Source organism: Geospiza fortis, unplaced genomic scaffold (assembly GCF_000277835.1).
Source record: "Geospiza fortis unplaced genomic scaffold, GeoFor_1.0 scaffold633, whole genome shotgun sequence".
Lineage (NCBI taxonomy): Eukaryota > Metazoa > Chordata > Aves > Passeriformes > Thraupidae > Geospiza > Geospiza fortis.
This window is the reverse complement of record NW_005054531.1, coordinates 637,539-665,011: the sequence shown is the minus strand read 5'-3', so window position 1 is coordinate 665,011 and position 27,473 is coordinate 637,539. Positions and strand designations below refer to the sequence as shown.

At 50.6% G+C, this 27,473-nt stretch overlaps 2 protein-coding genes across 2 annotated transcripts in view; both read right to left on the bottom strand.

Annotated features, from left to right (window-relative positions):
• Positions 1 to 9,638, bottom strand: part of P2RX1 (purinergic receptor P2X 1) — an 11,568-nt gene extending 1,930 nt beyond the window's left edge. The window contains exons 1-10 of the mRNA XM_005429192.2: positions 9,487 to 9,638; positions 6,052 to 6,199; positions 5,575 to 5,646; positions 5,066 to 5,135; positions 4,495 to 4,591; positions 4,169 to 4,249; positions 2,844 to 2,985; positions 1,595 to 1,725; positions 901 to 991; positions 169 to 234 (exon numbers count right to left, since the gene is read on the bottom strand). Of these exons, the coding sequence (XP_005429249.1) occupies positions 169 to 234; positions 901 to 991; positions 1,595 to 1,725; positions 2,844 to 2,985; positions 4,169 to 4,249; positions 4,495 to 4,591; positions 5,066 to 5,135; positions 5,575 to 5,646; positions 6,052 to 6,199; positions 9,487 to 9,623 (1,035 nt within the window). The 5' untranslated portion in view covers positions 9,624 to 9,638. The remainder of the gene's footprint in view (positions 1 to 168; positions 235 to 900; positions 992 to 1,594; positions 1,726 to 2,843; positions 2,986 to 4,168; positions 4,250 to 4,494; positions 4,592 to 5,065; positions 5,136 to 5,574; positions 5,647 to 6,051; positions 6,200 to 9,486) is intronic.
• A 9,081-nt stretch (positions 9,639 to 18,719) lies between these two features.
• ATP2A3 (ATPase sarcoplasmic/endoplasmic reticulum Ca2+ transporting 3) overlaps positions 18,720 to 27,473 on the bottom strand; it is a 34,299-nt gene continuing 25,545 nt past the window's right edge. The window contains exons 17-20 of the mRNA XM_031063787.1: positions 26,917 to 27,050; positions 26,367 to 26,484; positions 25,607 to 25,724; positions 18,720 to 19,606 (exon numbers count right to left, since the gene is read on the bottom strand). Coding sequence (XP_030919647.1) covers positions 19,587 to 19,606; positions 25,607 to 25,724; positions 26,367 to 26,484; positions 26,917 to 27,050 — 390 coding nt within the window. The 3' untranslated portion in view covers positions 18,720 to 19,586. The remainder of the gene's footprint in view (positions 19,607 to 25,606; positions 25,725 to 26,366; positions 26,485 to 26,916; positions 27,051 to 27,473) is intronic.

Here is a 27,473-nt window from a genome sequence, read left to right as displayed (position 1 = left end):
GAGCTGGCAAGGCAGGAGAGCACCTCCTTTCCCCCTTTTGCTCATCCTCTGACTCCCTGAGCAGTAGCCAGTATTTCACTGCAGCTCAAGGACACTTCCCACGGATGTCACAGTCAAGAAGAATAATTTGAGAGTCTCCAAATAGAGGCTGGAAATATCTGAACTTACCACTCCAAAAATACCAATTCCAGAGCCAATTGTGGTCATGGTCGGGATGATGTCAAATTTGCCTGCCTGGATAAAGTCAGAGAAAATAGGTGATAAGTTACAGTCAGCCCAAGGGGAAAAAAAAGGCTGCTCGAGCTTGTAGGTGGGGCTCAGCAAAAGTGCCTTGCAGCAACCCAAACCACAACCACAGCACACAGAGAAACAGGAGATGGGAAAGAGCTGGTCAAACAGAAAAATATTGTAGGTTGGTTTTAGGCTGAAATAAATTGAACTTACTTTTCTTCCTGTATTTTTAATAGAAAAAACTCAACCAAAACCAAGCAACCAAACAGAAGTATACAATTTGAATATTCTCCATGGGAACACAATAAGGAAAGCCTTCTCTCCCAGTGGGAAAAAAAAGACAAAATAGAAAAATGCAAATGTTCAGCTTTTGCAAATATCAGTAAAAGGTTTTGAGTTTCCACAGGTCCTCCCCACTCCCATCACAATTTTTTTTAGACAAAACCACTGATCAAGCCACAGCTGAAAGATGTGACCTATAAAATATATTTTCTTCCTCTCTTCCCTTCCACAGTATTTCCCAAGGGTTCCCGTGAGCAGGCCAGCACCCAAGGAAAGCATTCACACTAGTGTTCCTGATGCCACAGGACCCTGGTGCTGTGTTACACAGCTGGTCCCTTCCAAGGACACGGCTCTGCTGTCCCAGGGACCCAGAGGATGCACCCTTACCTTGCCATTCACCAGAATGTCGAGCCGGATCCCAAACACCTTGTAGAGTGTCCTCTTTTCCATCCCATCTTCTTTGTAGTATTTGGCATATCTGTGCAATTGGATGGGGAGTGTTAATGGTCTGCCAGGGGGTCTAACAGCCCCTGCAGCCCTACAGCATGGCATCTTGGACAAAGATCTGGGAATATGTTATCACAGACCTGCTCCTGACCTTCTCCTTAAGCCCCCTGAAGGAGCGGGGCTGTTGGCACCTCTCCTCTCTGTGCCTCAGTTTTCCTGACTGCAGGATGGAGTTCCAGATCCTGCTGTTTGATCTGATGTCCCCAAGTTCTGCGTGCAGCAGATAGTGGAACACTGGTGACAGAGTCACACAGAGCAGAGGATACAGACTATGAGAACATGTGAGATGATCCTACACCATCTCCAGTCTTTAAAGGGGCTTCCCAAAAGCTCAGCCAAGCAGGAGAGCCTCCAAGGGGGAGGAGACAGAAAGGAAATGGGGCAATTTTCCAGCCAAGGGTTGTATTATCACTTTTATCATGCCATTTAAAAGAGCACTGGTACTGCTGCCTGGCCCTGCAAAGGTAGTGAGTATTTTGAAGGACAGTCTCTGGCTTTCCACCATCCCTTGAGTGGGAACCTGGAAGCTGTTACCTCTGAATTACACTTGGAGAATCAGCAGGTATTTCCTTACCTGAAGTTGAACCCTGGTGAAACATTGCTGTCATCATTGTACAGGCCATGGAACTGGTAAATGGGTTTGCAGTACCGCAGGGGCCAGTCGAGGTCACAGTTCCAATCTATGGTGATGCCCACCACTCCACCCTGCAGCCAAGAGGGAGTCACAAGGTTGCCCCACCTTGGGCCTGGCCCACACAGAGAAATGCTTTCCCTCCTCACAGGTGCCCTGTCTCCATGCCATGAGGTGTCCTGGCTCTCCAGATGCACGGACCTCACTGCTGCCTCAGCCTTCCTGAGTAGCCATGGCTTTATGGCCTGTACATAACCCCTTGCAAAGGCTTTTGTTTCTGTCCTGAGTGCTGGATACACAAATAAATTCATGCTCTCTTGTTCCTGATTAGAGTCCTGTGCCCAAGGCATGATCCTGAGAAAGAATGCTCACCCCAGATCCCTTCTGTCCTCATGGGACAGCCTTCCCTTGTCTTGATCATGCCTAAGAGATTGCTCAGGAAATGCAGGAGTCCCTCCTCCCTCCTGAGATCACTCCAGGCTGTAAATACCTGTGCCCTAGAGGCTTGTATTTTTGCACCTTTAATATATAGAATGTTAGAATGTTTTGGGTTGGAAGGGACCATAAAGACCATCTTGTTCCAAACCCTGCCACGGGCAGGGACACCTTTGGTTAGACCAGTTTTCTCCAGGTCCTGTCCAACCTGGCCAGGAATGGGGCAGCCATAGCTTCTCTGGGCCATCTGATCCAATCCATGCAATAAATGTTCATATATGGAAGCCTCTGATTTTATTCAATGCCTGGCAAAGTTATCACAAGGTTTCGCAGCAGAGATAGCAGATACTCCCCCACACCAGCCTGAGGAGTGTTAGGCAAAGCTGCATTTTGGAGCCAGGGGAAAGGCTGCAGTTAGCACTGTGCAATGACCAGTATTTGACCATCCAGCTGGGATTTCCAAGCTCAGTCAGATGGGATTTGGCCACACAGATCTAGTTATTCACTGCTCAAATTAAAACAAGCTGAACCCTGGGATTTACTGCCAGTGGGTCAAATCTTCTCAAGAGTTTCCAAGAAAAATGTAAATATTAGGCCATGTCCAAGGAGATTCATAATCTTTATGAGATAATTCTGACACTTGTTTTCTCAAGAATTCTTGAGAAAACTGAAAATCATCTCAACAGCTGGGGATGATTGCACTTTTGAGTGTCCCTTTCCCATCAACAGCAGGGAACATAATTTGAAATTGAAGTACCTTAACAGCCAGGAAGGTAAAATTCTGGCCCGATTCCCTCACTATGTATCCCAGTTCAAACACAGGACACAAGGAATCAGTGACTTTGTGATAGGTGCATTTCTTCAGGTACTGCTTGGTAACGCTCTCAACCAAGTTGCGCCTATGAACGAAAAGAGAGTGAGAAAAATTCTCAGTAACATAATAATTTGGGGGGGAAAAACCTCTATAAGTCCCTTGCCCAGTCCATGTCACTCTCCCATTCACATGCCACTTGTCCATGGGCTCTGCTAGGCAGTGTTCTGAGCTCCAGCAATTCTTATCTGGAACACCTCAGGGATAGTGAGTGTATCCCACACCTTTTACATTTAGCTGGAGTTTGCTATCTCCTACAGCAAGGGTTAAAAGGAAAGGGCAACTTCTTGCCTTCCATCCCACTCTGCTTTTTTGCCCAAAAACATCCTGTCTGTGAAGCCTATGGTTTTGTGTAAGCCTTGTGCCTTTGTGCCTTGCTCAAACTGATCCCATCGCTGATGCTCAGCAGTGATCAAAGGCAGGAAGTTTCCCCACAGCAGCCAGCCCGGCCACCCTCACTGCCAGGACCTGCTCCCTCTCTGTGTCCTCTTCAGCCTGTCCTCACCTGGGCCACCTGTCCTTGCAGCTGGGGCAGGGGGGATCCCCTCTCCCAGCCAGCTCTTGGGAGGTGTGAGGTCAGCCCAGGACTTTGCCAAGCATGCTGGCTGCCAGGACATTTAACCTTGGCTGCAGCACAGGGGACAAGATCAGCTTAGAGAGAAGAATCTGCTGTCCAGAGCACAAATAGCCTCTGTTAATTTGTTCCAAATCAGATATATGGTCAGTGCCATCACAAATCCTCTCAGGAGTGTGCCTTCAGCCAGCAGCATTTCCCCAGTACTGCCAGGAAGGGGCCAAGCCCACCCTTTGCTGAAACAGGTGGGATCTGTGATGTTAAGGGGGACTCTGGGGCACCAAGCTTATCCTGGCCATGAGGTATTTTAATTTTGTCTTCAGAGAAGAAAAATGAAAAATCAGAGTAACTGATTTGCAGCTTGTGAGAGTAACTGAGGAGAGGTTAATTCCAGAAATCTTTCCAGTAACTACAGCTACCAGCTGAGGTGGGACACACTTGGGAGGGAAATGTCTCCTTTCCTATGAGCTGATGTGGGGTTCAGTGCAGCAGCTAGAGTAGCCCTGGGATCGCTGATGAGGTAGGCAATCCTCTATACCAAGCATCCAGTTACACCCATCCAGCTGAATCCAAGGTTTCCTCTGAGGGACACAGCTGGAGGAACTGACCAGGAGCCATCCCCCCAACCTCTCCTTACCTGGACACCTTGAACTTGGGGAAGGTGATACTGTTCTTGATGAACAAGGTGAACTTCTCTGCTTCTGACAGCAGGGCAGGGCTGAAAAACACAAGTGTAGGCATGTGTCCATCACTTGGCTCTCCAGGTTCTAGAGAAAGCTCCATTTGGTGGAAATTCACCCAAACTGAGATAAGCAGACCCAGAAAACTGGCGGTCTCATCCCTTCCCTTCCTGGTCTTTCACAACACAGGCTGTCCTGGCCACATCCCATAAAGCTCCAACTTGGTCTGCTCTGCACCAACTGCAGCTGGGATGGGAAAGAGGGCAACAACATCATTCCTTACCTGGGAACATGGTAATCAACTTCAACAGGGCACCAGCCAAAGATCTCACAGGTCTTCACAGTGCTGTTGAAGCGTACACACTTGCCAGTCATGAGCCCTGTGGGGGAGACAGCAGCTCACACTCTGGATCCTGTGAAATCTCAGCCTCACGCTGGGACGGATGGGGCTTCGGCTCTGCCAAGGGCATTCAAGACACAAAATGCTCAGAGCTTTGGCACCTTTCTAAAGTAATAAGGAAATTAATTGTGGCCTCTCAGCTCAGGGCAGTGGTTTCTCTTACAGTGCTGTACAGGGGAGCAGCTGGGGATTTTTCTTGTTAAAACACACCTAAGAAAATGCTGAGCTGATAAGAGAACAACAGTTTGGGGGAAATGGCTTAGTCCTGATTAACCTTTTGTTTGCAGCTCAGGTATCTGTCAAAAGAGCAGAGCTGGACCAGCTTATGTGGAACCTTCAACCAGCATGTCAGAGGTTTTCCTATTCAAAGCAGGTCCCCCAGCCAGGGGACACCCCAGCCAGGCAGTTTTTCTCTGTGTTGTCTCACCAGAAACACCAGGACCATGTGCCATACCTTGTCCCTGCCGGCTGTATTTCCCTTTGCTGCAGTCGCTGTCCTGTGTGCACAGCCCGGCATCTGGCAGCTGTTTGGAGAAAGCAGCCACCTCTTAGCATCCCACCCTGCAGCTTCAATCCCCTGTCCCTCCTGCCTCACCAGACAGCATTTTTCTTCAGGGATACACTGCTCAACTGCAGCCAGAGCTTGTCCATACACTGCTTCCCAACCAAGGCTGTCCAGATAAAGCAGGAAAAAAGGGGGCAGTTTATTCACTCCAGGCAGATACTTTCATTTAAGCCTCAAGTCTGCTCTGCTTGATCAACTCAAAGGGAAGAAAACTCAAATGAATGCCACCTGTTTTTCAGCAGAATAAAAGTCTTCACATAGCACACAGGAGTCAGGAACATTAAATATGGGGCCAGGCCCTGGCTTTTACTAAACCTCCCAATTTCAGAAAAAGCCTTTCCACCACAATCCCCTGAATTACAGAAGCTTAGCCCACTGAAGGAAGCCGGTGTGTTTACCTCTGGGCAGGTTCCTTGTTTCTGTCCAGGTGTGACAATGAAGTTGGTCATCACCACAAACGAGTTGTCCCCCTGTGGAGACACAGCCAACAAGCTCACAGCCAGCACAGGGTCCCTTCTGTGAGGAGCCTGTCCCTGGGTAGGGACCTGCAGTGCCACCAGCCCCAGGGACACTGGAGGACCCCACTTGCTGCCTGAAATACTGCTCCAGAGGCACTGGAGGAACCTTGATCCTTTTGGAGGCAGCCTCCAATGTGCCCCCTCAGCCACAGTGGGTCCCAAATACCAGATGCTCCCCAGGGAGAACCTGGGCAGAGGTTTGTGACAGGAGCAACCTCCTTTCCACCACAGGAACACTCTGTCATGGTTAGCCCCATGGAAAGCCTGTGCCAAGGATCCATCTGCACCCCAGCACATGAGGAAAAGCAGCCCCTGGGACAAAAGCAAATCCCTAACCCACCCACTCTGACTCCTTACCTGGGGTGGGAAAACATAATCCACCACATCCCAGATGTGAGGACCCAGGACACTCTCGTTGGTCAGTGTCAGCCCTTTCAACTTCACTGAGACCGAGCTGACGATGCTGTCCTGGGACTGGTAGCCCTTCTCGTAGAGGAACACCCACCTGGACAGGGAAAGGTGGCAGGGTGAGCATGGCCACCAGCACTCCTCCACTGGCCCAATCCTCAGCACAGACCTGTGAACTGGGGTTTTTTCTCCCAAGCCTCACCTGGGGAATCATTTGCCAAGTTTCTTCCCGCTGGATGAGGGACACGTTGCTGAAATTTCCTACCCTTTGCCTGAGGCATTTGGTAGCTGTAGGACCCAACTTTCATGCCAGGATGGTGTGTGTTTTGGGGACTGGGACACGTTTTGTGGCTGGGGGTGTGTGATGGCAGATGGAGCATAGTAGCCATCAGTCATTTAGGGTTAAAACCTGTGGCAGGTTTGCAGCTTGCTGGTCTCAATGACCTACACCAACACTCCTGATCTGACTCACTGCAGAGGAACTCTCCAAAACCCAATGCCCCCAAGGCCAACACAGAGCTGAGTCTGGACACAGTTCACATCCAGAACCACTGTTTTCCCATCCAGCAGAGGGAATGTGGAGAAATGGCCCTGTGTGCAAGAGGGCTGCAGGAGCAGGGTTAGGGACACTCTGCCGCCAGAACAGGGCTCTGCCTGCCTTTCCCAGCCCATCACACAGCCATTAGGGCAGGCTCCTGACACTATTTAACCTACAGCATAAACAAGCTGCCGCTGGATTAACTCTGACTCAGGGAGACTATAAACATGGGCAAGCACCCATTTCGGGTAGTGCCTCCGGCGCCGCGGAGCATTCTCGGCACTAAAAAAGGAGCGATCTGGATTTTGTCCCCACCGCCGCAGGCATCGGTCCCGCTGGCTGTGACAGAGGCAGCAGGATACCCATGGGACAGACCATGACACCAGCCTGGTGTGTCAACCTCACCTCTGCCACCTGGCTGATGGGCAGAGGGGAAAATGGGGAATCCCAGGTGCTGTCTGGAGGTTTTCTGTTTGGACCTTCTCAGAGAGGGAGCTTTTTAGCTTGTAGCCACATCAGCATCCCGGGACTGAGGGCAAGAGGACCTCAGGGATGGCATCTGCTCCAGAGCCTGGAAATGGGAGCAGATATTCAACACTGCTGCCGCCCCAGCAGGGACACCCAGCTCCAACATCTTCCTCCAAGGCAGAAGACCATACTGGGTTACACTGGTTACAGTGGGCATCTTCCCCGATGCCCTCAGGGCTGCAGGAGGATGTGAACTGGGCAGCAGCAGGGGCAGAACGTTTCTCTAGATCAGCTTCCAGCACAGACTCTGCTGCTGACCTTATCCCCCTCTGGCAGAGCTGACTAAGGGTGCACAGGGCTGGACAACCCCACCTCCCCTGCGGCAAAGCCAAGGTCATGACAAACACAACCATTTCCCGGGAGGCTGTAAATGCTGCAGCAAGTCCTGCCCAGGTTGTAAAAGTCCCCTGGTGTCACACCCTGATGTGGCAGAGCCACCAGGCCCTCTTCCCTTGATGGCCTCATCATGTGGCTCAGCCCGCAGCTCCTTGCATGCAAGAATTCAGGAAGCGAAGCCCAGAAAGCACCCGGCATCTCCTGGGCAGCAGTGATACCACCTTATCACAGCCACCACAGGAAAAAGAACTGCTCCCCAGGGGTGACACAGGGTCTCACAGGGGGGCTGGCCCCACTTCTGTGCACTGATGGCACTACCCATGTCCTTCTAGCAGACACACATTTCCATGAGCATCCCGTGCCTGCTTATGAAGGGAGGACAAAAGCTGGGAGAATGGTAAATAAATACACATTTGGCTGCCAAATTTGTTTTCAAAGGACAGGAAATCTCAGGCATTGTGGCTTGGTGAGGGAAGCGAACTGGGGGTAGTGTTGTGGGCAGAGAACTGGGGGAAGGGAACTGGGGGCAGTGCTGTCAGCAGTGAGGGGAAGGCAGGGGCTGGTGGGGCTGTGGGCAGCTGCAATCATAGGCAGCCTCTTGCTAGAGGAGCCCCATCCCAACAAACCAGGAAAAACTTGGGAATTCCAGCAACTTCACACCAGATTCCTCTCCTCTGCCACTGGCTGTCACCCCCTGGCTGGTTCTCTTCCTGCTCCCTCCTGGTTGCCTGTCTCACTTCAAGTTGCTTAAGCCACATTTCCTTAGTTGTCCTGCACAACTATCTGTGCCAGTTCCCCATCCACAGGAGCAGCTGCCCCCAGCCACATCTGGGACTAGAGCCCTGGGACTTCACAAGCTCAGTCCTTAGGAAAAACAAAGCTGCTCCCAGGAACACCAGTGCAAAACTCTTTGCAAGAAAGCATCCTTGAGACCTTGGTTTCAGTTTTGCATGAGGATCACCCTTGGGAGCCAAAGTGCTGGTGAGCAGGGTGGGACCAACATGGGGGTTTCACACTCATCCCGAGAAGGTTTTTACCCTTCCCAAGGAGTCTGTGCTGAAAGGAGGGATGAGCACTTCTGCTCCCCACAGCGACTCCCTTGCACTGAGGCCTGGGAGCCACTGCCTTTCCTTTGCATGAGACACTGCACCCCAAAAATTCCCAGGTTTTCCAATTCATGGCCAGACACCCACTTTCCTTTCAAACATCCTGCTTGGGTTTGGGGCACCCATGAAAGGGTGCTGGTCTCCTGCTAGGGCTGATCCCACAGCAGCCATGGGGCCACAGCCAAGGCTTACCAACCATCACATCCCATAGCATCGTCCCACACTGAGGGGACAGGCACAGAGTAACTTCGGCAGGACCAGCAGCCCCAGGCCACCTGAGGACACACATCCTCACCCATTCTGATCCCGCCTGCTCCACTCACTGCCTTTTTTAAGCAGTTGCCCTTGCTTTTGGAGCTGCCTCCCAGAAGCAAATAAGACCAGGAATTTTGGAGCCAAGCTGCGTCTCGGCCGCAGCGTCAGAGCGGTGAACAGGGAGATTTATGGCCCTGTCTTGAGCCGCTTGGGTCTCACAAATCACTGCACTGGCCCCAAATGCCTCTTATTTAATATAAATGAAAATAAAAATAACAACAGATTCTCAGGCCACCGTCCAGCAGCTGGAGCAGGATCTGGATTCTCTTCAGTGAGAGGACGGGGCCCCGGTGTGCGGAGCAGGGCTGGGCAGGGATGAGCCTCCAGCCTGGACATACAGTAGCTTCTGAGGAGGATATGGGGACTAAGCAGCCATCTAAAAGAGCCATGGAGGGACACTGGGCTGCACAGGAGCAGCCAAAACCAGGGGGATGTGAAGCCATTAGCAATAACCCCCCTGCACTGGAATATAGGGGATACAGAAGCCTTTCTCTCTCCATTGCTTTTTAACCCAGTGGCAGAGCATTAATGTCAGGGAAAGCAGGTGCTGGGGAGCCTTACCCGATGATGTACGCCAGGACGATGAGCTGGATCAGCCTGAAGGTCAGTCCCACCTTCTTGTTCCTCACCAGCACCATCCGAGGGGTGTCATACTCAAAGAGGAACGAGGACAGCTTGTCCATGCACTTCTGCCCCATGGCTGTGCCAGGGCTGTGCCACAGCCTCCCAGCTCTTCACTGCGCCCTGGGTTGGGCCGTGCCCGCCGCCCCTCAGGCAGCTCCTCTGTTTGCAGATTAAAAAAACAAAATGAGAATGCTATCGGCGCGGCTCTGAGCACATCTGGGCTGCTGGGTTTCCTCCTCTGCGCAGGGATGAGGCTTCCTCTTCCTATAAGCTCTGGGCTGGGAACAGCGGGTGCCCTACATGGTCTGGGGGTGGGACAGGGTGTGGGAGGGTGCAGGGCCACCCTGTTGCCAAGCCCACATGCCACCAGGACGAAGCCCTCTGCCTGTGAGCGATGCTCCCTCGCCTGGCAGGAGCCTTCCCTGGGGACAGAGAGGACATTCCTGGGGGCAACAGTGAGATGGAAGAGATTGTGGGGGTCCCGGGAGAAATTGTAGGAATTAGGATTGGGGTATCTTTCCTACCACAACAGCCACCTCAGGCTGTGTGTCCTGAGCCCATGTCCTCTTCTGCTCCCAAAAAAGGGTTGGGAAAGAGAAGGGGGAGCACAAGAAAGCCCAGCTCAGCAATTTGGAGCTGACCCATGGAGCAGAAGGGCACCCAGCTTGGCCCCCTCCCATGGTGAGGCCAGACAGCTGGGGCTTGGCTCCTTCCCAGCACTTGCACTGGGCTGGGCTGGGTGCACTTGGAAGCATTTCCAGCATTTCCTGAATGGCCTGGATGTGAGCAGGGCCAGGCGAGCCAGGGTCACTGCAAGCGATGCTCTGCAGGATGGTGCAGACACCACTTAAAACAAATATCACTGAGAAAGGGACTGGATTTGACAGTGCCAGACTGAAATCTGGGGGGCCAACAGCTGCAATGGAAAGCTTTGAAGGGGGTTGGCTCATTGCTGGAGAAAGCACAGAGGCTGTGGATGGGGGACCCTGTGCCCTCAGTGCATCCCACTGGGCAGCTCCAGGACACCCTCTGTGCTGGGGAGCACTGGGGCTGGGAAGGGAACACTGGGTTTGTGTTTTGGGGGGAAAGAGAGGATGTTTTCCCCAGAAATCCCAGCACTCAGCTGCTTCAGCACTCCAGGCAGGGACAGGCTCCATGACCCTCAGTTCATCTGCTGCCTCCCTTGGTCTCAAACACTGGCTCTCTGCAGCCACCGAGCCTGACATAAAGGCCCTCTCTGCAGGAGGAATAAGTTTTGAAAGCAGGGAAAATCTTAACCTGCTGGGATAAATCTTTCCTTTCAGGAATATTTCTTTTAGCATCACCACCTCTCAAGCTCACTTGCTGACTGCTCACTGTCACATTTACCTTTTGACTCAATACATTACAGACCTGACAACTGTGAAATAAGTGGAAAAATCGATTATCTTTGCTGGGCAATAAGGAAAACTGGGGGAAAAGCAACTGAATCATTTATCTGAATCTTTTGGGTGTACCATGAAGCCTGGGAATCAAAATCAGATGATCCCACGTTGCAAGTGACGTGATGAGATCCCAATGCCCCAGTCCTCAGCAACATGGAAAGCTGTCAGACAAGGAGCCAAAAGCAAATACGAAATGCTGATGTTAATCATACAGATTGAAGGCTGATACTGCTATTGAGTGGAGCAGACAAACCTTATAAGCTTAGATATCTGTCAGGAGAGAAGCAAATAACTTACTGTATGAAACGAGGCCTTTTAGGGAAGGCTGCTCACCCTTGCCAAGGCCATGGGGATAATGAAAATAGGACAGCTAAATTTAACAGCAAAATGACTTGTAAAAGAGTCACTTCTAACCTCCTCTCTGGTACTTGGAGTCAATAAAATGGCTATAGCATGGATTTAGCTAAAATACTTTCCATTGGGAGATAATAGGCATCTGCCATTTTATAATCTCTTGGAGCCATGTTGCAGCTGGAGAGTAGGGCCAGACCCTGTCTGGAGTAATGTGGAGAGCAGAAAACCCAACTCTGGAGCACCAACAGAGCCTGAATCTTTTCCTGGGCTGATACCAGCACCCAGCATGGGCACCCACTTGGCCACAGCATCCAAATGCTTGAAAAAAACACAGCCTAAACACTTGTGGGCTCACACCTCTCCCACACCCACACTATCCCTGGGATTGCCACTCCTTAAATTGCTTTATCACAGGGAATTTAGTAAGTTTGCACAGGGATTGCTCACCTGTGTGGCCCTGCAATGGTGCCAGGATGGTGCCAGCACACCTCCCTGCCTCTGCCAGGTGGTTATTGAGGGACAGTACCCTGCTTGGGCTGTTCAGTTGTTGACTGACCGGCCCAGACAGGGCAGTCACTGGCAGAGCTGCTGAGATCATGGGGCTGTGATTCTTCCAGCTGTGGTGCAGGCACTGGGCTGTGCTGAGGCCAGATTGGGATGTCTGTTTGCTGTGATAATAAATGCATTGCTCTAACACCCAAGTGAAAAATAAAGATAGAATTAAGAGGAAGAGGTTTTTTATCAGCCTGCTGTGTAAAGTGCAGCCTGGGGGTGTCCCATGACCCTCTGCACCAATTCCCACACATAGCTGGGACCTTGGGGATGGTTTTGTCTTGGGTTCTCACAGACACCAACTGGTGTGGTGCTGCCAATACAGTCACAGCCATCTCCTCTGAATAGCTTTTGTATCTCTTGGCTGCTTCCAAGCAGAGCAGGCAGGAGGCACTGTGGGGGCTCTGCCTGGAGTGATGAGGGGCAGGTGCTGCTGGAGGAGCAGTGGCAGCTTGAGTTCATCTGCAGCAGGTCCTGGGCACTGAGGATGGGTTTGCCCAAGGGCACAGAAAGTGCTGAACTGGACTTGACCTGAGCAGCGTGAAAACAAAGGACGACGTGGGACAACACAGGGACACAGGGAGTAGAGCTGGAAGTGTTCAAGGCCAGGCTGGATGAGACCTTGAGCAACCTGATCTAGTGGAAGGTGTCCCTGACCATGGGAGGGGGTTTGAATGACATGATCTTTAAGGCCCCTTCCAACCCAAACCATCCTGTGATTCTATGAATCTAAAACCAGGCTGAGATAAAGAAAATGAGCCCATCTAGCTCCACTGCCCACGGGAGGGGAAAATGAAAGCAGAAACAGCAAATGAGGCTCTAAAGCCCCTGTGTTTGTGTCTGACATTGCAAAGACCTAGGGCCAGATTTCCCAAACACTCTCCTGGGTCAGCTGGCATTGACTGATCACCAGTGCCAGGCTTTGGCCTCATCCAGCATCTCCAGCTGGGCCAGATGCCAAGGGCACTGAGGGCAGGTGACCCTGCAAGGGTATCCCTGGCAGTGTTGTGCAGGGGTAGCACAGGAGTCCATCCGTGCTGTGAAAGGAACTCCTTCCCCCTGCCCATGAAACACACTCAGCGTGTGCTTGGGGCTGAGAGAAAAATGAAAAATCTGGTATTTTTACGGTAGAGATTTTGAAATTCAAGTGCATCCTTGCTTTGATCTGGGACAGGAACTGCTGGAGCACAAAGAGCATTCTGAAAACCTCGGCGTGGGGCTCAAGCCCACCCACACCCAGGGAAGCACCACTGTGGAAGGCATAAAAGCCACCAGGTATTTCGAGGCTCTCAGACATTGATAGGGGGAAAAGAAAATAGAAAAATAATAGATGAAGCTCATTATACAACCCAGACTCATGCTTGGCAGCGTCTAGCACGGAACTCTGAATTTCAGCACAAAAATGTGTGGCACGCTGCAGATCCGTGCATGGGGAGGAGTAACATGGAGGCAAGGTTTAAAATATGAGGGTGGGTGCAGAGGGGACCTGCTGTGGTTGAGGTTGCCAAGAAGAGCCCCTGAGAGCTGGTGGCTTTTCCCAGTAATTTTGGCTGCCACAGCCCCCTTACCCTCACCAGTTGCAGGAGGTGCCTACACTGCACCACTGGCAATGGGAAGGGGAGGGTGGAAAAAAATTGGCAGATGAGAGCAAGCAAGGTCCTACAAAACAGCATGTTCAGTTTTCTTTCCAATTTTAACTTGTCCTTGACCTCTCTTCGCTCCTTCCCAGCAGGGTTGGCTGGGCTCTGTACTTGTCCCGTGCTGCAACGCCCTGGCACAAGATGTTTTTGGTGGTGCTCACCCCTCAGAAGTGGCATTTCCATCCCCAGTTGCTGTGACAACATGTCTCCCTGGAAATACTTCAGTTTAGCTGATGCCAAAGCCACCATGAACCCGAGGTGCTGAGGGTACCAAAAGGTGTCAGTGGCCATTGTGGCCTCCAGAAATGTGGCTGCACATCCAGTGTGGGGGCTGGACCTGTGCCATGGGATACAGGGACCCTTGGGGTTTTTTTGGTAGGGTGACACCTGTTTTCTGAATCATGCCTTCAAAAAACAAGCATAGCCCCAAGTGATGGTACCCAGGGGTCCAGGGACTGACACAACATCAGGTGGGGAATTTGGGGTGGTTTTGCCTTCACCACTGTGTCCTGACACAGCATTTCTGGTATGGGGGACTGGCTTGAGGGTCACCTCCAGCCATGGCAGTGGTGCTCCTCTTGCTCTGACATCAGTCTGCACCAGCAAAGGGAGGCCAAGCAATGGCCCTTTCCCAAAAACATGTGCCAGAGTATCCCATGTCCCTCTTTGTAACCCCCTGTGGGCTACAAAGCTTTTGGCTTCCCTTGTGCACCTCCTTTGTCCTGCTCACACATTGGGAAGGAACACACTGGGGCCACATCCCAGTGAAAAAGCACCAAGGGTAGATGTTGCCATGAACACAGATTTGCTCCAAAACAGGACCTGCAGCTGGATCAGGATTTTCTGCTTCAAACATCACCATGGGCAGAGCTCTGGGTGATGCCGAGATGGAAACGCATGGCCCCAAGCCCTGTGCCATCCTCCCAGAGGAGGCCAAGCTATTTAATTATTATTTATTTCACAATTATTTATTGTAGAGTTTATTGCAGGGCTTATTTAAACCTCCCCCCGCCCAGCTGGGGGAGAGAAGGTGATGACTATTCTGGATACAGTCAAAATTAGCACTGTTATTTGTATTCTCGTGCCCCAAGAGTGAATTTAAAAATTCCCAACAGTCGTATTATGCCACTCCGCTCATTTTGCCTTTGTCATCCCATGCCAGGCACAAGCTCAGCTCCATTTCTAGTTTGGCTCCTCTGAAAACCCACAAGAAATCCTGATCTGGTGAGCACAACTCCTTTTACGGCTGAAGAATGCCCTCAGGCACTCCCCTATGGCTCCATGGGCTCCCAAATATCCCCAAATCAGCCACAAACACGACAAGAAAAGCAAAAGAAAACCCCAAAAGGTAAAACAACAACAACTAAATAGACACAAAACCCCCCAGTCATCCAGCAAAATTGCTTTTATTTCTGTAATTTTCTAAGTATAAAACAAATCAGCCCGATATTGTGTGAACAGAGTGGATTGTATGGATGTGACCACAAGGAGCCTTCCCACGTCTTCTCGGCACACCTGGCTATTTACAGTCAGACAAAGGACATGGTTTAGGAAGCAGTAATTTAGTGGAAAAATATCTCTCATATAATAAAATAGGAAACCTCATTTCTTTCAGTTCTGTCCCTCAGATAACACCCTCCCACCCCCCAAGATATAACAATTTACCTTTTACTATGAAGCACAATCTCAGAGATTTCTACATTTGGCTGTTCAGGCATCTCATATTAAAAAAAATCAGCATATTCCCAGACTGAAGCCACTGAGGGCACCTGCTGGCAGTTCAGTGGTTGCCCTCCTCTTGGTCCCAAATGCCCATCACTCCAGTCACACACAGATTTTGGCTCATTTAATGCCCTACTCACACCAAAAGCTGAATGGCACCACAAGAACAGGTCCAGGGAGCACAATTTACCCTGTGTCTCCTCACTGCAGCCCTGTAAATCCTAACCCCAACTGTGCCACACAAGATCTGCATGGGGTAAAGCCTTCTCCTTGCTCAGTACTCCCAGGCTGTCTCACCTGACAGAAAATGCCACTGCAGAAGTGGGAGGAAAAAGAGCCCAGATGGGACTGAATCTCTGGCATCATTTATACAAAGTGATGGCCATGCCAGGTATGGTCCAAAAATCACAGTAAGTCTCAGGAGCTGGTAGTGGGGACTTGGGTGTGTTTGAGTTTCAGGAGTGATGTAATGCCAAGGTCACTGAACCTCATGAACAGCACAGCTCAATCATTATTTGATGAGTTTTGGTGCAGCAGGACCCTGACTGGGAAGCAGTATTATCAACCTGATGTACAAAAGAAGGACCAAAAATTAATGCTGAGTTTTCCTCTTGCTCTACTTCTGCCATCTCCATGAGCAGAAACTCCAACTCAACCCCAGATCTGATGCTCCTACAGGAAAAAGGTCCCCCAGCCCCTCCATAGAGCCTGTCCCTCCTGCTGCCCCCCCAGTGCCTGGGGGTGCCATCCAGCCTTGGCTGAGCAGAGCATCACCAGAAACACACACACAGGATGCTCACAGTGCCAAAACCCCAAACACACCAACACAAACCTCATCCAGACCTGGGCCACACGACACAAATAAAATACAGGATGCAGCACTTTGCTCTTTTTTCCTTTTCCAACGTGGGATCCCCATGGGATCACACACCACAGGGGGAAGAGCTCATCCAGCAGTGACACAATATCCCAAAACAGTACAGAAGACTTTCCACCACAGCTGATCCCCCTGGTGCTCAGCCCAGGAACACAGGACCTTTCCCTCCCACCTTGGCTGTACCCCAGCACGGTGCTTGGCCCCTGAGGAAGGAGTATAAAGTGCTCATGGATAACCACAATCCCATGCTGCCACCCAGCACCTCCTCTGCCCTGCATCTTGTGGAGGATCTGTCACAGCAGCCCACCAATGCTAAAGGTCTTGCTGGAAAGACCTGAGTTTTATTTATAGACTTAGAATATGCCAGGCAGCACCATCAAAATAAAACTAAAAAGGAAATAATTTCTAACCTCTGCTGCCAAGAAAAGCAAGGATCCCAGAGGTTTTCCCCTAAGCTGCTTTTTAAAAAAAGCTTTAGGGCAGAACAGCCACCCAGTGTCCATCTCCCTTGTATTGCACAGTCAGATGCCTTGGTAAGACAAAAGAGACTATTCCAAAGTGATGGTCTTGGCTCTGGGACCTCCAAGTTTACATAAGAACATGTTCCAGCCTGTAAAAGCTCCCAGCATGCTGCTGCTGGCACACATGCAATAAATAACTACTCTGTGATCTATCCTGACCTTTCACTGAAGAATAAAGGAAAAAATAGTTACATCTACGGATATTTTTCTACTTCATTAAGGTGTTTGAAGTATGAGCCTCTGTAATCAAAAGTCTGGAGTGAAACTTGTACTCCAAATAATTAAAGGATGTGGGGAGAGACAAGAGATGGGGTCAACCATTCAGAAGGGGAAATGGAGATGTGTCAAAATGGTCCCTTCCTAGCAAGGGAGCCACCTGCTCCAGGCAGCTCTAATGCAGATTACCTGGGCATTTTCTAGATAGATCTGAAGGCTCACAATAGAAATAAAACACAATTTGCTGCTGCTGGGAAGAACAAGCTGGGCCACAGCTCTGGTTTCTTGCCCATGATGGCTCAGGCTTTGATAACTCACAACAGTGACCCAACGGTTGCATGAACAGACTGACACTGCCTGGGCTTTCACACAAGAAACTTCTCCACACCACACACATCTGGGTTAAATTCATAACCCTCCACCAGACATTAGGTCCAGGGAAAGCAGTGTAACTCAGGTGGTGGATGGACCAAGCAGGTTCCTGTAGGCACAAGGGACCAGGGAGATGCCACTGGGCACTGCAGGCCCTGCTGGACCCTCCAAACAGGGCTGGGATGCTCTGAATCCAGCCCAGCCTCTGAATCCAGTCCAGCTTCTCCCAAACTGGATGTTAACCTCAGAGAAACAGAGAAGCTGCCTCCTCTGATGACACTGACTGGAACTGGAGTAAATTCCCAATGGCTGTTTTTCTGCACAGAACAATGGAGATGGACTCAATCATCTTGGATGTCTTTCTGTGACCTGTACTAAAATAAGGTGAAATCCACCCTTTTGAGGAAAGGCAAATCACAAGTCTACAGCATTAGTCTTACTGAAGCCTTATTTTGGCTTATACAGTACCTGGGTCATGTCCTGGTCCTCTACACCAGGGTGGGTCTCATCCATGGTGAAAATCTTTGAAGAGGAATTGGTTATCCCATGGGATCAACTGATTAAATCATTTTGACAGAACACATTTGAAAAATAAAACTTCTTCAAGACAAAGTATAATAAGATTTTAAAAAATCAGCAACAATTTTCTAACGACAGAGTATCTATAAAGATCTTTGTAAAGAGCTCCATATTAAAATTTCTTGAATACATTATATATTAAATACAGTAACAACATTTCATGCAAGGTTTTCTGTACAATAAATCAGCTCAGTAGTATAACAATTCTGTACATTCCCATTGGTCTGGGGGCTCTGCTCATCTTCAATGCTGGTGATGGAGAAAAGAAAGGAGGGATGATATTTGGCACCTACTGTATGGAAGGAGAGATGGACTTGCCCAGATGATACAGAAAAACACTGGAAGCTTTGAAGAGGCAAAAAGTAGAAGAGGAAACCCAACAGCAGAGGAGCAAATGCCATCCCAGACCCTGGCTCTAGTGCTGTTGCTGGAATGTAAGAGAAAGGAAAGATACAGGCTCTGGCTAACTGAATATCATCAGGATGGATCCTAGGGGATGGTGAGGAAAACAGGAGGGAGGATTTGGAGAGCTGGAGAAGAGACCACCCACTATCAGCTTCTCAACTGACACAGCTCAATGGAGAAAGATAAATTTAATGGAACCCAAAATCCACTCCTGATCACCAAATCCTCACTGAAGACTGTCTGACTCCTGCTGTGGAGAAAATCCCCAGAGGGCAAGATAAAGTCGTTGCCTTACAAAAAGGGATGCCACAACAAACACCACTCATGGAGAAAGACCACGTTATGTACAAGCATACATTCATTGCCATCGTGATCCCTCGGCAGGGATACCCTGTGCAAGTCAGTGATGGTCTCCAAAGCAGAGCACATCAAGTCATGGATGTGCTCCTAAACACTTAAGCTGTACTACTGCTGGGGAAATAGTTAAAAATTCACTGAGGAAAGAAAGTGTGACCAGGAAGGAGTGGTGGACATGAGGAATGCAAGGTGGGCATCCCCTTGCTTTTCTTTACATGGCTGTTCCTCCAAGGAGAAGGACTGCCTTATATAGTGCAGATGGGATCCAGCAAGATGCCAGATGGAGAACAGACAGGACTTCATCGTGCTTGGTGCTGGATGAGCCTGAGAAGGTGTTGGGCTTTCCATAATGCAGGGATCAAACAGGACAGCATGATAAACAGGGAGAACTTCGCCTTCCACCACTCTGACCTCGAGGTGTAAACACACCTCCATGAGATTCACACCAGTGCTGGACACCCCTCTGGAGCTCAGCTGCTGCAGCCACTGGAGCAGAGCACAGCTGCAGCAACACAATGGACATCATCAAGGCTCAACAACAGAGCTCCCTCTCCTCTCTCCCTGTCCTCACTCACTGCCAAGCCCTTCCCAGCCCCTGAAGCTGCCTTGTGCATCCCATCCCACTGGGGGATGTGGCCTCAAATCCCAACTTCCTGCCTTAACCTCTCATGAAGGCCACCTTGCCTGTGCTCACTCAGTCAGGGTGAAAATTGCAAAGAGGGTCTCAAATTTGGCAAAAACAAATCCCAAGCAACCACATTACAAAGACTCAGATCCACACAGCTCCATCCCCAAACTCTAGGCCAGCTGTCCAGTAATTGCACTCATATGTACAGGAAAAAAAAAGCTACAGAACAAAACAAAAATCAGGATTTTTTTCTTTTCGACAATTCACCCGCATTTGTCTGAGAGTCGGACACATGCATGTCCTGCTGGCTTTAGCGATGGTCACGCATGCAAGACTTCAGTCCCAGTGACAAGTTAGGGATCCTCTAGTTCAGAGTCGCCCTCAGGTCGTTCATTTCTTGTCCTCTTCTCCTGAAAGGAAGGGCAAAAGAGAGAAATGAAAGTATGGGTGAGGGTACAAAAGCAAACCAGCTCCACGGTTTTGTTACCAAGAGTGGTTGCTCCTGGGTTGATCCCAGCAGGAACCTGGGATCCTGTCTACACAGAGCTGGCCTGACTGCAGCTGTGGCAGCTCAGGCTGTGTGAGGAGGAGGAGGATGCTGGTCCCTGGGTGAAGAAGGTCTCTGCAAGAGTTGGGAAAAGGGATGAGTTCACAGAATTCAACGAATGACTGGGTTGGAAGAGACCTTCAAGATCATCAAGTCCAACCCAGCCCCAGCACCTCAACTAAACCCTGGCACCCAGTGCCACATCCAGGCTTTGTTAAACACACCCAGAGATGGTGACTCCACCACCTCCCTGGGCAGACCATTCCAAACTTTATCACTCTTTACATGAAAAATTTTTTCCTAATATCCAACCTGAGGTGGAGCCATGTGGAAGGTGAGCAGGCAGGATCCCTCCTTACTGCTCCCAGTGAGGCATTATGCAGGGAAAAGCAGTGGCTCAGAGAGGAGAAGCTCACTGCATCCTCACACCCACCCCAGAACCCCAGCCCTGCTGCAGCCAGAGACATGGACACTGCTCCATGGGCTCACACCACTGCCCATGTACCTACACCCAAAAATCCCTTCAAAACAATGAGCAAGGACCAACCCACTCATCACAGCCACTGCCCCAGGGCTGCCCTCCCACCTTCTCCCTCCCTCCAGATGGACAGGGTTGGACAGGGAAGGTAACAGGCAACACGTGGCCTGTAGGAAAGTGATGGTATCCAGCTTGAACTCCATGTGAGCGGCCTCTAAATCCTTGCAGAATTTGACTTACAGCAACTAGATCCCAAATTTTCAAGCAGTTGACAGGAGTGTCCCTGATCCCTGAGGCAGCAGCTGCCCTCCAGCCTGGGGTAGCTCAGTTTACCCAGAACACATCTTTTTCCTTAAAAAAAAACCCACCCAGAAGCAGCACTTGCTACAGAGAGTTAGAAAAATCCCTTATCATGAATCTTTTGACTGTATTTCTCTCTCTTTCATCACTGCATACATCACAAAATACATCTCACTGGGGACTGCTGTTCCTGTGCTCTTGATAAATAAGGGTCCTGCCCGGGGTTACCCGTGGGGCTCCGTGCCTGCTGCCAGCCCTGGTGCCGACAGCTTTCAGGGGAATTAATAAATAACAGGCAAGGCAGAGGGAAAAGGCTTTTTTGCAACTTCTGCCAAATTTTTTTTCCAGTGCTGGCTGCAGAGCCCAGCCCTTGTGTGCTGGGATTAAATGGTTTGCTGTGATGGCAGCATCCCTCTGGATGACACTGCAGGTTTTGGTGTAAGGTAGGGATGCTGGCAACTGCACTGTATTACATATCATTGCAATAATCAAAATTAATCTGCTCCCCACTGCAGCAGCCTCTCTTCCCTCCCCTCCAGCAGCCGAACAGTCCCCACTGGGTGACACACCAGTGGTAATTTGCCAACCATGGCACTTCCCCTAAACACATCACCCCATGGCTGTGCAAACAGGAGGATGCCATGGCCTGTGGCAGGGACAGGAAGGGGACAGGGCTGCAAAGTTTAACCACAGTGGATGCTCTTCAAAATGCTGCTCCCAGGTCTCTAAAGTGACACAATCCTGGCATGGAGTGAATCAGGTGTTTCTACCAGCCAAGAGTCCAGCTCCCCCATATGCAGGTCCCTGCATGCCAGTGTCCGTGTGTCCTTCCCTCACACAGATGACAGGAGCGGGGGATGCAGGACCTGTTTGCAGGGATGGTGGGATGGTCACAGTCCCTCTGCATGCTGCCTCACACCAGGGGTGTCACAGCCCTCCAGCATTGCAAACCAGCAACTGAACAGAGCTCAGCTCCTCTAAGCTCTGCTCCCCACAGACAGCTGAGGCTTTTGGGGAGGTTTTTCGTTGCTGCTTTTGACTTTCCTCAGCAGACTCCTGTTAAAGGTGCTGCTGGAGGGATGCAGGCTCCCACTGCCAGCCCAGATCCCTCCTTCACCAAGGGAAAAGTTGCAGCCCTTGTAGCTCTGAAAACTGCACATCTCCCCATCACAGCAGGGCACCCTGAGCTTCAGCTGAGACCCCAGACCCCACCAGCCCTGCCGTGCCAGGGAGAGGGATGGCTGCCTCCTCTGCAGGAACACGGGCAGCTGCAGCAGCTCCTGTGCTCCTGGGGCACTTTCAGGAGCTTCCCTCGGACCCAGGTGCAGGTGCATGGGGGAAAATGAGGGTGAACAGCTCCTTTTTGCTATATGCTGGAGGTTTTTGTGTTGGGATATGGAGATTTTGGTCCCTGCAAATCTTGGGCTGTCTCAGATGCAGAGCTGTGTCTGCCCCTGGCAGGGAGTGTGATGCACTTGTCACTGCACTGCCACCTCTGCCAGCCACTCTCCTCTGGGAGGATGCTGAGCCTAAATCTGATGCCAGCTTTGCAGAGAAGTGCCCAAAGCTCCCTCAGTGGTGATGTTCACCCCAGGGAGCAACCTCACCTGCACATCAGCTGCAGTGGCAGGAGACTGCAGGGCACTGTGCTGCCACGGGAGAGGGGACAGGAACAGGGTGGGGTTGCCACCATCTTGCACCTCCTGCAAAATGACCCTGGGGGCTGCTGTCCTCACTGGGCACAAAGCTGCCCAAATGCTAATCTGACACCAAAGACACCAAGTCAATTCCTGTGCATCCAAACCCCTGATTTTCAGTGGCCCTGCTGCTGTCAGAACAGACATGTAGCTGTGTTGCAGAAAACACCTGCTTTGTGATTTTGCCCCTGCTTTTACCACAGCACAGGTGAGAAATGGTGATGCTCAGCACCCAGACAGGGTCTGCTGCTGAACATGGTGAGAACAATGACAGCAGAACTCCAACACCTGTGAGGGGTTTGCCTTGAGATGGTGAACAGGAGGAGGTGCAGGGAAAGTGCAGGAGGGGAGTAGGGTGGCCTCAGCAGTGGGCTGGTGGTGCACAGAGGAACCTGAGCACTGGGGTTATCTCAGTGTCCTCCCTATGTCTGGTACTTCTTGAGAACCACTTAGAAAAGAGACAAAGAGACTTCTGCAAGGCCTTGGCACAGATGCCTGGAAACCTTCCTCCTGCACGCCACAGGATTCTGAGAGAACAAACACTTGAATGCATAGAGCATGGAAAATATTAAAGATACTACAGCAAGAGATCCCTGAGGGTGGTGAGCCCTTGTGGGCCTGTCAGTGTGTGACAGACCCCTGAGAACATCGCCATGCTCCTGACCAGCACATCTGCAGCTCACACAAAGCCAACCTCAGCACATTCTCTCACTCTCACATTCACATCACCTCCCAAAACTGAGGCAGCAGAAACCTCAGCGGGGCCAGAGAGGAATGAAGGCAGCCAGATATGCAAGGGATGTGAGATGAAAGGCTGGATGTGAGCAGAGTCATGGGGAGAGGAATGTAAAGCACTGAGACCACAGTGAGAACTGAAGAGTCTCAGCTTTCTGCCACTTCAAGGACAAGGAAAACCCAGAGTAATGGAAACACAACCTCTCTAAATCTCATCAAAGGAGAAACTTTTCCATGCAATTCCTGAATCAGCAGAACTTGCAGCTATACATTTGCATTCTTCAGCTGAACACCCTTGGCCATCCCTTGGAAGGTCCCATGCTGGAGACCATTCCCAAGCCCTATCTTGCAGAGACCAAGGGCTAGCCTGGCTCCTGGCCAAAACTGCCATCAAACAGCTACTTCACAGGCTTGCTAGGCCTTATTTTGAAGCAAAACACAGAGATCACTGTGGGAAAGGAGATCCTGTCTGGGTAGAGTCTCTTGGTACTATTATTGTATCTCTGTTCTGTATCTAAGCCATGTTCACCCAGACACACTCCAAGCAGGTCCCCACCACACAGAATCAAGACTCTGAAGGAAGCACAGGGGTACAGCACTCAGGGATGAGACAGGTAAGGAAGCCAACCCTTGCTCTGGAGTCTTGCAGGTTTTCAACTGGTGCTCCCCGCTCCACTTGGGTCTTACTGTCCTGAGAATGCCTGGCAAAAAACAAATAAATCACAAGACCACACATAAAAGTGGCTTTTGGAGGATTTTCCTTTGCTTTTCAAAGGCCGGAGGAATCAGGAAGATGAAGAGTTTCAATTGCTTCTTTCAAGTGTGATGATTGAAGCGTGGTGATTTTGCCACACAGCCGTGATGAAGAGCTGCATGGGAAACCCTGGATCCACGAGACAGAGCAACCCATGAGCATCAGCAGCATTGTGACTGTGGGGATGAGGGAAGCTCAGAGCACCTGAAACGTTGGGAGTGTGCCATGGGAGGAGAAAACTGAGCTGCTGTGCTGCTGTGCTGGCACTTGAGAGGATCGTGTGCCTACCAGAAACCTCACTGTGCTTGGAGCTGTGCAGGCAGAGCCAAAGAAAATCACTTCCTCCAGCAGTGCTGAGATTTTATAGAGAAATACAAAGTGTGGGAGAAAGACAGACTCAGCCTCAGACTACAGATTGTGAAGACCAAGGGCATGCATAGGATGCAACATTAACCAGCTCTCCTCCACCCCAGCCTGGTGCCACGCTGTGGAATTGTTGCTACAGGCTCATAACTGTGGGATAAAACAGACCTGGGTGTCTGATGAGAGATGAAATAATTCAATAAAAACAGGCTAGAAACAATTTCTGTTTGGTTTGTAAACACAGAAGCTCTGCACTTCTGTTTCTCTGAGCAATTGCTGAGTTTCTGCATCAGCTCAACCCAGGAAGAAAGGCTGACATGAGCACCACCTGCACACCAGGACACACTGATGGGGAGGGAGATCTGTTTGTGACCATTTCTGCCTGCAATACTTCCCCATCCCATACTTCCAGGTACTTGCAAAGCTCTGCTCCATGAGAAACCAAACACAGCTGTGACAATGCCCCAAAGCCCTCCTTGACAGGGCTGGCCAGACCTGCCTTCAGCCTGGAAAGGCAAGAGTGGCTTTGCACAGATTTTCTGGGTTGTTATTACAGGGTGAAGGGAAAAAGAGGGGTTTGCTATGACACAGGTTGCCTGAGGGGTGAAAAGATGGTTTGGTCAAGGTGATGGTGTGGAAGGAAATCCAGTCCTCACACTCAGATTGTTCATCTGCCCCCAGAGCTTCCCTGAGCAAGGACAGTGCCCTTCCTGCCCTTCTTCTTCCTGCTATCACTGTCAGGGCAAGCTCACCCCAAAAAGTGAATAAATAAATCTTGTTTTCTAGACAGGGGCCACTCCTGTGGCAGGCACAGCACTGCTCAGCAGCCCTGGGAAAGCCTGTGGGTTTAACTCAGTGCTGAGATATCCCCCACAGCAACATCTCTTGCAAGAAATGAAAGAAAAGATGATATCATCTCTTTGGAGGGCTGCCCAAAGACATGCTGTGATTTACAGCAAGGAGCCCAGGAGCACAGAAGAACTGCTGCTCCAGTGTCACAGGAGCTGCTTCTCCTCTGGTTGTGCCAAGGGCTGCATCCTGAGAGGGGCTGGCCAAGGGCAGCCAGTTTAAAGCCAGTTTTAAACCAGTTTATAAGGTGTTCAGCTCTCAGTGGAGCTTAGCACAGAGGTTGCCAACACAAAATAAGGCTGGACAGAGAGGGGTGGAAATCTGAGAGGAAAAATGAAAGGGTTCCTGTTACAAATCAGTGTTTGATTTGTTTTGCTTCATAAGCAAAGGGATCCAGTTCCTGGAGATACAAGAGGAGCTGAATTAATAACCTGTGGCAGGTTTATCTAATGCTCCAGCTCCAAAGGGAGCATTTCCAGCAGATGTAATCACCAACTGCTCTGCCAGGTGTGGCACCAGGAAGGAAGGGAGCAGGAGAAGCCCCTTTGCACAGCAAAGGTGGGTGAACACGCAGGTGCAGACATCACACGAGCAGAGGAGGTGAGTGAGGGGTCCACAAAACCCCCAGGAACCCCAAGCAAAGTGCCACAGAGCCCCCCTAACCCAGGGGGTGCAGACCATGCTCACCATCCAGGTGGTTGCGGGAAAGGTACTTGAGTCCTTCATCCAGCAGGATCACAGGCAGGGAGATCTTCATCACAACCACCCACTGTGGCCAGCTCAGGGGGGTCACCTGGAAGATGAGCTGCAGGGTGGAAAGGGTTGGACATGTCACTAGGGAAGCAGGTGGGATATTTTGCTGTTTTAAGGATCACATTGTTGTGGGGCAAAGGTTGAGAGAGGGTCATCACGGAGAGGTATAAAGAGGGAGGATCCAGTCAGCCCAAACAGGAGGATTTCTTCAAGGTCTGTCATGATCCAGGGTGGGTCTTAGCCAGGACGAGTAAAAAAATATGTTATTCACCTCTCCTAGAGACGGGGAAAGTGAGACACAAGGCAGGACTGTGTGTTTATGTGGTCACAGGTGCTCAGCAGGTGACAAGGGACAAAGCAACCTCCTGGGTAGAGAAACTTCATCTTAAGCACCTTTGGGCACCAACCAAAGCATCCCCAACCTTGCAAAGGAAGGAGACAACTCCTAAAGGGCTGAACCACCTTCTGGAGTTATCTAGAGCCTTTACATTGCCCATAGGGAGAGCTTTGTACTCCTGGCTCATGGGGCAGAATGACTCCTGTTTTCCATGGCTCATGGGGCAGAATGACTCCTGTTTTCAGCCATGGGACCTGGCCCTGAGGGGAACAGCCATCCCAGAAGTTTCCCGACCCAAAGATTGCTTCAGGGATGTCCTTGTCCATAGAAGGCAGAAGGAGGTGACAGGGCACTCACAGGCATGGGCTTGACATAGAGGATGAGGAAGTGCAGAGCCATGGACATGATGATGGCCCCCAGCAGCCAGATGTTGAGCCAGGGTGGCATCCGCAGCAGCGACTGGTTCTCAGAGACGCTGTGAAAGGGAGGGCACAACGTTAGCCCCAGACACCTCCCCACATCTGCCCATGCTGGGAATTTCATTTCCCTCCAACATGCAAGGCCATATGCTATATCCTTTCTTTTCCAGGCTTTTCATCTCCAGCTTTGCTGCAAACTGGATGTGGATACAACCAGCAATGCATGGACTAGGGCCGATAATAAATCGTTAATGATTTGTTAATGATTAAATCATTAATGAATGCAGATCCAGTCCTTCCTTCACTGCTCCCAGCCACAGCACACTGCCTTGGAGCAGTTCCTCTATGGAAAACCCAGTGCTCCCCTGTGAGGATGCTCTGAAAGGCTCTGCTGAGCCAAAGCAAAGCCCTCAGCCCACCCAGAGACACTCAAAGAGACAAAATCAGTCACGCACAGAGCAAAGAGAGCAGCCCTGTGGGCAGCACACCTGTTCAGAGCATTGCACATTTCGATTGTCACCAGCACAGACAGAGCCATCGTCGTTGGGTATCGCGACTCGAAGATCTCACAGTCAATTCCTTCAAAGATGGGGTTGTCCTCAGTGCACCTCATGAAGTTCCTCTGTCAGCACAGGAAACTGCTGGTAAATACATAGCAGAGCAGCAGGAAAGGCAGGAGAGAGGAGGAAGAGTCGACTGGTTGGGGGGCAGGTGATGAACTGGGTTGCTGTTAAATATCCCAGGGGTCAGAGCAACAAATAAAGGGTCTGCAGTGACCCAGATTCTGCTGGGGCTGGGCCCTAGGGGTATGGCTGGACAGTGCCTTGAGACTCTCAGGTGTGGTGAGGAAGGAGTTTGAGCACACACATGTCTCCATCAGAAATCCATCTTGCATTGCACATGCCATTGGGATGTGATGGCACCTGCTTTCCACCTGCCCTGCTGTTTTCACATTAGCTACAATAATGTAAAGTGAGAATGTAATGTAATGTGTCTCCCTTCCAATATGGGATGAGGCACAGAAGCTACTTTCAGCTTCTCTGAA